The sequence below is a fragment of the Protobothrops mucrosquamatus genome, unplaced genomic scaffold, assembly GCF_001527695.2.
Source record: "Protobothrops mucrosquamatus isolate PMUCROS unplaced genomic scaffold, P.Mucros_1.0 scaffold41, whole genome shotgun sequence".
NCBI classification, from domain to species: Eukaryota; Metazoa; Chordata; class Lepidosauria; order Squamata; family Viperidae; genus Protobothrops; species Protobothrops mucrosquamatus.
The window spans coordinates 789,918-798,951 of record NW_015386423.1 but is presented as its reverse complement, the minus strand read 5'-3'; the positions used below and the strand labels follow the sequence as shown (position 1 = coordinate 798,951).

Below are 9,034 nucleotides of genomic sequence, written 5' to 3'. Positions count from 1 at the left end.
GACTGGCCTAGGGGAAATTTTAGCTGGGTTTTAATATAATTTTAAATTAACATAGGCCTAAATATTATATCTTCTTTTAATTGTGTTTTAATTATAGTATTTTGTATTTTTGTAATTGTTTTATCTGGCTGTTAGCCGCCCTGAGTCCGTAAGGAGAAGGGCGGGATATAAATACAATAAACTAAACTAAACTAAACTAGGGACGGATGGCGGTCCAAGAGACGCAGGTCAGACAGGCAGGCAGGCAATCAGGCAAAGGGCAGCTTCGGCAGCAGTCGAAGATGAGGCTGGTCTCAGGTTGCAGGGAGCTGTGCCCCCCCCTAGCCAGGGCAGCTGGTCCGGGAGAGGCAGAAGAAAGCTCAGCTGCCCCAGGCGGGGGGGGGGGGAAGCCTCTATCTAGCCAGGGACATCCATCCATCCATCCATCTATCCGTCCTTTGGGAGGGGAGGGAAGGGAGCTGCCATTCTGAGGCTGGGTGCCCGAGGGTGCTTTTTATGCTGCTTATGGCCAATTTGCCATCTTCATTTAAGCCTCATTGATGATCTTCCATGTGCAGCTGTGGACTCATACACCTGGTTGTCCCGAGCAACATAAAAACAATATTGCTATATATAGCCGTGTTGGTCCGTCCCAACACATTGTTTTGGACTCTGCCTTTCAGCCCAGAGAGGATAACTCTAAAATCCACAACAATGCAACCCCCCTGGTGCTCCCCTGGTGAGCCGACCCTCGGAGGCAGATCTTGCCTCAATATGTTGGTATTCTCCTGGCCCTCGGATTGCCCATGATGGAGCTGGAGTTTTAATTTCAGGCTTGGGAAGAGGAAGGAAAAAGCCATCACTTTAAAATGGGTCTTTAAAGTAGAAAAAACACCGATGAGTTTATAGGCAACAAGACTTAAAATACACTGACAGCATAATTCATCACTGGCTTTGGACCCATCCTAACCCCCCCCTGCCAAAAAACCCAAACGAATCAGCCACCCCAAACCAGACCCCCCTATGATTCAGTGAGCCGGGCAGGAGTCTGCTCATTTCAGGAACCATATTTCGAACGGATCCATTCCACTCTTGAGAAATAACATTTTATCTGTTCAGCCACAGCAGATCTCTGTGAGTCACTCCTCAATAGTGTTCTGGCTTTTGTGCACGCCACACATTATTATTTTTTTCCTTTTCAGGAACAAAAAAGGTATGATGCATAATGGAAGGTTTGCCAGTCTGCAACCTTGCTTTGATGTTTATAGCCGTGCTCCGTCATCTGAAGGTCATTCCTGAATTCACAGGTTGTCCTTCAAAAGGCACCTCAGGCACCACTTCCTTTTCTGCCCCCTTTCACACCTGTCAGGACTTCCTGCACATATGAGCATGGAAGCACATTCCGAGACAATTGCAATAGTATGCTTAAAATGAGGCAGATTGTTCTGCTGGTTGGATCAAGGCAACCCGACAACTTGAATACCACTCTCAACATGCAAAATGATGTGCACAGAGAGCACCTGGAGAGTGCTTTTACCTCCTCAATGGGCTTCTGGCCTTTGGTGTGCTCAGGTGTTCTGCAGTGACACAACTGAGAGGTGCAGATTCTTTGCGCATCCCCAGAACCCTTGGAGGAAGATGAATTGTATTTGCATTGTGGAAGTAGTGACTGGCTGACAGCTGACCTGAAGCCACTGAGACCGAACAGGTTCTTAATCCCTAACTGGGGTTTGTTCTGGACAGCTAAGACACATCTATTGGGAAGCTGCACGGCATCTGAGCATGACCAATCCATGAGCTATGCTGGCTGTAGCGCTTTCCTTTGCCAGCCCATTCCCCATCCTCCTCCAGCTTGTGTTCCTTGAGCACCCCTAGGAAGATCCTACAGATCACTCAAGGACTCCGGCGACATCTTTTCACTGAGTGTCATTAAAGGGTTCTTGCAAAATATCTGGAGTCTGGTAGCCCCTTTCCAGCTTCTGCCTTTGAATCATATTGGTGAGTTGGAAACGAAGTAACCAAACCTCCTCCTGGTGTTTGGCTACTGGAGACTAACATGGCTCTCCTCCCCCAAGGAACCCTGTAAGCAATTCTGATCACATCACCTCAGAAAGCAGAGGAAAAAAAGAAGGCTGAGAACAAGAGAAGGGAACAAAGGAGTTGGAAGCAGCTGCCTGAGGAGCTTTGCTTACGACAATGGATGGGAACCTCTAGTCCTGAGTGCCCTGAACAAAACTGACCAGAGGACAAGGTGACCACCGACAAAGGAAGCCCCCACCTGCCCAGTGCCTTCCATGTTCCCTCTTGAACAAGACACCATCCAGCGTGCTCCAAGTGGGGGGGGTTTGCCTACCAGGATGGCTGAGCTGTTTGTTTATGCATTTTCTAAGGTTGGTAGCTTTTGCAAGACAGGAAGGTGTAACTGGAGTAGCCACTTTCCTGTCTGTGCTGACCGCCGGAGCAGCCGGTGCCCAAGAATCTATTTGCTCAGAGCCAGGAAGAGAGCGGAGGGAGAATGTCCTGTCTCCAAGGAGAACAGTTGGCATCGGTGGCTGCTTCCTGGGGAAGGCTTGGGAACACTTTCCCCTGCCAGTTGCTTCTCCAGGCCTGCTGCTGACACGGATTGCCCAACAGCCGGAGTGCTCCTGTCCAGGTTTTCTCCAGAACCCTCCTGTTGCTCCTAGCACAAAGGGGGCTAGCCAGGAAGCCCCATGGAAAAAGGGATGCGTGCAAAGGACCCTAGGCTCCGCAGCAGTAACAAGCTCGCTATTTTTCACTGAGTTTTAAAACAGCATTTCCCAACCGCAGCAACTTTTAAGATAGGGGGACTCCAACTCCCAGAATTCCCCAGCCGACCAAAGCTCAGCTAGGTCTGCCTTGATGCTCTCTCTGAATGTGGCAGGTTGGCATTTGTTTGAGGGTGCTCAGTTGGGACCCAGGAGTTGTTCATTCCAAAGGCCTTGAAGTTCCTAAGATATATCAAAGGCTTCTATGTTTTGCATTGTAAATACCTGGTTTGTGGAAAGAGACCCCCTTCCCCCAACCTGTTCTACCTCCCAATCTTGTGGTGGCACGTATTAAAACTGAGGAACCTCAGTGGAATTTGCTCTGCTCGGCCTTGCGAGAACAATGCAGAATGGTGTGTTAAGAGAGGGCCAGCTGGACAGAATTCAGTAGACAACAGAGCACCAAGGCCAGCTTCTCAGGTTGGAGCCCCCAACCCCCCTCCTGGGGTGTGGGGCAGCAGGGCTCCTCTCTGTGTCTGGATGAGGGAGGCGGCAGGCGATTGCTGGGAAGCTGCCAACTTGGTGGCCTGCTGCCCCGTGTGGAGATTACTGCCTCTACAGCCGTAACCCAGGCAAAGGACATTAGCATTATTCAACAGTGACAGATGTCCCAGCCTGGCTCCCCACCCCAAACCTTTTCTGAAGCATAAATGTCACTCCCTTGGCTCATACCTTGTCAAGCTCTACCTAGAGCATATGCCCAAGCAGCCACCCACACGAAGGGTCCTGCATTGTTGGAAGATGCTGGCAGCATTTCGGAGACAACTTGCTAAGCAATCTGCCACCTCCGCTTCCACTGAACAACGGGCACAGGCCGTCTTGGGCTCTCGGGCACCCACCGATCTGCCCAAGAGGCCCCAGCGCTGAGCAGGACAGTTCCAGGACTGTCAACCAAGCCCAGCTTCCACCGAGTGATCAGTGTTACCATTCCATCAAGGGGTGAAGGGGGCACACCTCAGGATAGTTTAAAAAACCCACCACACATATAAGCAAGGCAAAAACGTGCAGAACCCATAGCAGCACATTCCCTTGGTGGCTTGTCTGGATTTTAGAAGACAAAATACAGATATGACAGAGGTACCTCACCCCCAATTTTGCTAGGAAGCAGCTCTTGATCCCACTCGGAAAAACTGGTGAACTTCTAGCACTAAGACGGCACCCCAAAACATGATAGGGATGTGAATAAGATTTTTCCCCTCTGACCCCTTGCAAGCTCCTGAGTGCAGTGAAATCTTATGTGACCACTCTGGACGAACAGCCCGTTCTTCCTCCAGGAGCGTTTTCAACAGCTGGCAGCTGCCCCATTTTGCTCCCAGCCATTCAGATAAGCACCCCATTTCTGGGGCATCCCTTCTATCCCCCACTTTCCACGGCTGCATCCAAACACAGGAGGACACCCACCATGGCAAGTTTCTCCTTTTTTATTGAACCAATCTGTCCAAGCCGTTTATTTCTTCTTTTCCACGTCCTGCTCTGCTGCTTCCTTGGCTCGCTTGGCCCGGATGCCGAAGAGCCGAGCGTTTGCCCGGGCCATGCGCAGAGTGGCGAAGGCCTTGAAGTTCTTCTCTTCTTCCGAGATAACCCGGGCCTTCTCCTTTTTGTAGACCTACGAAAGGGAAGAGTTGCAACAGTCACTCACAGCAGATCCTCGACTTTTCTGCTTTTGACAGGTTGCCACCTGGGGCTCAACCGGCACGCTGGGCCTCATTCTATTAGCACAACTGCTCACATTGCCTGGATGAAGTTCTTAGTAGCAGGTTTGCCCAGGTTCAGTTATATTCAGCATTAAAGCTCTCCAGAAAATATTTTTCTTCGCAACCCACATGCTTCTAAATATGGCTAAGAGACTGAAAAGAAGCTGCCAGCTGACAAATAACTACAGAACTGCATGGTTCTGAAAAACTGCTTCTCAGAGCCATGAAAGTAGACCAAAAGAATTAAAAGATTGGAATGGGACCATGAGAGCCAATATAAGAAATGTCTTGTTTAGGGAAAAAAGATGGGTGAAGGATGCGTTAAGACAGGACAGAGATCTGCCGAACTAAACAAGATGAGGACAAAATTTATCTCCCAAATGAGTTAAACCCGGTGAAACTGCTTCTTCATATCAAGTATAACTTATGAAATTTAGTGCCATAATAAAATTTATTTACATTTATACAGCCACCCATCTTACATCCAACTCTGGACAGCTCCCAATCAACCATTAGAACTTAATATGTATCAATTAAGACCATAAATATTGAAAACCTGGCACCTAAGTTAAGCTTCCAACATTTGCGTTAAATCTTCTTGTGCACCTCACCCAATGCTTGGGGGAAAAGAGTATCTCTAAAGCACATGATAAGCCCACCTTCCCCACAAAAACACCAAAGGCAAAACTTAAAAAGCTTCAATTAAAAGTAGGAAACACCTCCTGGTTAGCAACAAATATTTGAGGAAAGATCTAGTAAATCCAGAAACCAGGGTCACTTACTGTTTTAATGGGCATAACTGGACCAGAGAGTTGTGTGGCCATCTTGAGTTCCTCTGCCTATAGAAACAAGGAAAGAATTAACAATAAGAGGCTATACACTTCTGTTACTGGGCTGCAAAAAAAGGAGAAAAAAAAGCAGTTTGGGGAGGAATGGCTGGTGATGGTGGGTCTGCAGCTGCTAGGATATCTAGAGGAAGCCAACTGCTAATCCATCGTTTTCATAAAAATGCTTTTGGTTAAGCAACCCACATGGAAAAAGGGTTGAAAATCACAATTACCTCTTGGGACCTACCTTCAAAATGGGCCAGCACCAAATGAGAATTATCCCCACTATAATTTACTGACCAAGGCACTTTAACAAAGTTCACGTAAGAAACTAGGCCAAAAGCATGACTCCAGATGGGCTTTTGAAGTTTCAGATCTTCCTTCAAAAACATGTTTTACATTTCACTTTGGTGCCACTTTTTCTGCTCCAATGCAGGCAAACTGTAACCTCCAGGGTGAGGAACTAATTACAAGGCTTAGCAATGGGCAATCCGGCTCCCCAAACACAAGCTGCAAAGAACCACTAGTGTCACCAGATGGAAAATCCATCAGGCCTCTAATTGAGTAGCAAGTCTGATACTCAAACTCTCAATGCAAACTCCTATCAGAATTAAGACTGAGATTTCTAATGTGCTTTACAATGCTCTTTGCTCCAACTTTTTATACAGAGACTCTGTCCTCACCGTGCTGTCTCCCTTCTTGGGTGCAGAAGACTTCCGGGGAAAGAGGATGAGTTTAGAGCGATATTCCTTCAGCCTTTGGACGTTGGCTTGCAAGGCTTCGGTAGACTTGTTCCGGCGCCTGGGGTCCACCGCGATACCAATTGTCTGGGCAAATTTCTTGTGGATACCAGCCATCTAGGGAGAGTCATGTGGACACAGGACTCAAACCTAGGCATGTCTGAATTGCTACTCCTGCTCCTTCTGAGGCAGGACAGTCATCAACTGGAAACGGGTTCAAAGCACCATTATCATGGAGCTGACAGGTATTTTGGGATGTCACCATTTGAATGTAAAGTTTTGACCACAAATGGCTTATTGGAGATAAGATAAGAGAATCACTGGCAAGATCTTGTTTAGTTTATCAGATTCTCTGAAAATAGATTGTCACACCAAGAAAAGTGGTCAAGGGAATTTCTAATATAAAAAGAAACCTCAGCACAGAATAACCCAGATTCTCAAATGATCTAGGCAAGACAACTCACTCACGGTATCCCCCACAGGCATTTCTCTCCCAGGCCTCCCCCTTCACTCACCCGGAGCTCTTCCAGGCTGAATCCTCTGCCCAAACGGACTTTTGTATGGTATCGCACGGTGGGACACTTCACGACTGGTCTAACTGGCCCAGATACTGGGCGAGGAGCAATATGGCGGGCTTTTGCCTGGCGGGCTTTTCTCCTGAGGGGAAAAGCAATAGAAAGGACTACATCAAGGCCTGCCTATTGTCTCTGGAGATGCATTATAGCAAAATCAAGCAAAGTGGTCACAAGGAGAAACAAGGCCACTGGGGTGAGGGGGGCAGCTACAATCATCAGTTTTATGGGTTCAAAGGATCATCAATGAAGTACAGCGATTCCGGAGAATTCTCATCATTTGGCTGTAGCAACAAAGCCCCTTCATATTATCCAGAGCCTGGGAACTGGATCAGCTCCGTGAGCTCACCTGCGGATCTTCCTGGCAGGCTGGTTAAACCATGTGGCCACTCGTCTTTGCCAGTCCTTATGGAAATGGGGCTTCAAGATCATGCCATTCCGGCTGGGCGCCATGCCTGCTTAGATCCCTGAAAATACAAAACCAGCTGGATCACCCTGCACGCCTTCTGGATACCATTTCAGCAGCCGCTTGATGGGAAACCTATTTCACTTTTCCCCAGCGGCTTCCCTTACACAGCGCCTGGCACGGCTTCCCACACATCAACAGGGAACACTCTCCCCCCCACACAGCTTGGCGGATGTTGCTGAACCGGAGCACGGAGAGGAATGAAACCCCTTCAACTGGCATTTCCTATCGCTTCATCTGCATTGATTGATGCCTGGAAATGCAGGCAGCGCTGATTGGTTTCCACGGGCTGGAGCAGTTGAAATGCACGCTCCCAACACCGCAGACTTGGAGGCCCACCGCCCCCCCTTCACGTGGCTCGGGGCTGCCCACGTCCGCGGGAGCCTCGCGCAAAGCAGGCGCTGCGAAGGAGGCGCCCGAAGGCCCGGCTCTTCGCGAACCTCTGGCGTCCCCGGAGAGGTGCGGGGGCCCGGCAGGCCCTTCGGAGGCCCCGGGCCGGCGCCCAGAGGCTTGCCCGCCCGGCCGCTGGTTCCAGCGCTGCCAGCTACGCCTCCGCCCGGCCTGCTCAGACGGACGGGGCCTCCTTGCAAGTAGGAGGGTCCCGGTGAGGGAGGCCCCGCCGGGTCGAGAAGCCCTTCGCTCCAAGTCGCAGCTCCGCTTCTCGCCCTGCGAGCCGCCGGAGCTCAGCCGCGAGGCCTTCCCGAGGCCGCCCGCGCGTCTCAAGGGTCGCCTCCGCAGCGCGGGGGTCGGATGGCGGCCGATGCGGACCCATCGCCAGCCCAGCGCAAGAACTCACCTCACGGGAGAGAAAATGGCCGGCCGGAAAAAGAAAGAGGCGGCGCGAAGGACGCCGGGATATGTTGCTGCCGCCGCATCCAAGCGCCCCGGAAGTACATTTACCGCGGCCAATCTACCCCAGCGCAATTGCCAATTTCTGTTTCCAGTCGCTTTGCCAGTCACAAAGATGGTGCTTAATTTAAAGGAGCCGTCGTGCTCACTTTTGTGGTTTCCATTGCACCGCCTTGTACCAAGCCAAAGAAATGCGGATCCTTTTTGCTAATCTGATGCCTTCCAGATCTAGTGGATTATACTCTCCCTCGATTTAGTAAGGCAATAGAAGAAGGGGACGACAGAGAATGAGATGACTGGAGTCACCGAAGCTGTAGGCGTGACTCCAGAAGATGGTAGAGGACAGGAAAGCCTAGAGGAACGTTGTCCATGGGGTCGCGACGGGTCGGACACGACTTCGCAACTCACAACAACAACGCCTTAGTAAATGTGCTGCTGGAAGGTGGGGGTTGTAGTCTGCAATATCTGGACAGCATCTGATGCAGGAAGAGTGGAATAGGTATTACAGAACGGGAGAGAGATGCTTGGCACGCAGCCATGTGTTGAAAGCATTCCCGAGACTAAAACTTATTCTGTTGCTCTAATTCAGGGGTGTCAAAACTGCCGGCCCGCGTCATGCCGAAACCGGGCCCACCTCATTGCCGGCAGTGGAAAAAAAGTCGCGACGCGTCACGTGGCATTGTGAATTTGACACCCCAGCTCTAATTCAGAAAAGAATTTTTATGTTTAGGGAGGAGGAAAACGCGGCTACATTTCCAGAGCACAAGGGCTGCCCGAGTTTCTTAAGCAACACGAAACCCCTGCTTGTTGCTGCAACAGGTACTTTTGTTAAAGGCACCATATTGGCCGAAACAATGGATCATGCTGAATAAGCAATGGAAATTGGCAATAAATAATATAATTATAATATAATAGGCAATTAGGTGCTTTTTGAATTTGTAATAAAGCATTTTAAATATTTGGACAACATGGAGTCCTTGGTGCTCTCTGAGCTTGATAGTTTGCTTGCAGACATTTAATTAACGAACTAGGCAACATCATCAGTGCCAGTGTGTGTGGGATTTGCACTGTTTATATACAGTAGCTCGCCCTGCGTGGGTGTGGTTTTCTTCTCGTCAGTT

The 9,034-nt window shown here is 49.6% G+C and overlaps 1 protein-coding gene and 1 non-coding gene across 2 annotated transcripts; both read right to left on the bottom strand.

The window, feature by feature from the left end:
* Positions 1–4,171: 4,171 nt before the first annotated feature.
* Positions 4,172–7,920, bottom strand: RPL13 (ribosomal protein L13). The gene is made up of 6 exons (XM_015811431.1): positions 7,861–7,920; positions 6,948–7,065; positions 6,542–6,683; positions 5,970–6,143; positions 5,242–5,298; positions 4,172–4,371 (listed from the first exon to the last, which is right to left on the bottom strand). The coding sequence occupies exons 2-6, from the start codon at positions 7,049–7,051 to the stop codon at positions 4,213–4,215; spliced, it is 636 nt and encodes a 211-aa protein (XP_015666917.1). The 5' UTR covers positions 7,052–7,065; positions 7,861–7,920; the 3' UTR covers positions 4,172–4,212.
* Positions 6,794–6,877, bottom strand: LOC114922282. The gene has a single exon (XR_003810368.1). It is a non-coding gene; the product is annotated as a small nucleolar RNA MBII-202 (small nucleolar RNA).
* Positions 7,921–9,034: the final 1,114 nt, after the last annotated feature.

What these genes read in the sequence shown, in the direction of transcription:
- RPL13 (XM_015811431.1), bottom strand. Translation starts at nt 7,051, where the DNA reads ATGGCGCCCAGCCGGAATGGCATGATCTTGAAGCCCCATTTCCATAAG. An exon ending in TCAGCCTGGAAGAGCTCCGG is followed by an intron (nt 6,144 to 6,541) that starts GTGAGTGAAGGG and finishes GACTCTCCCTAG; the next exon opens with ATGGCTGGTATCCACAAGAA. An exon ending in CCAAGAAGGGAGACAGCACG is followed by an intron (nt 5,299 to 5,969) that starts GTGAGGACAGAG and finishes TTGTTTCTATAG; the next exon opens with GCAGAGGAACTCAAGATGGC.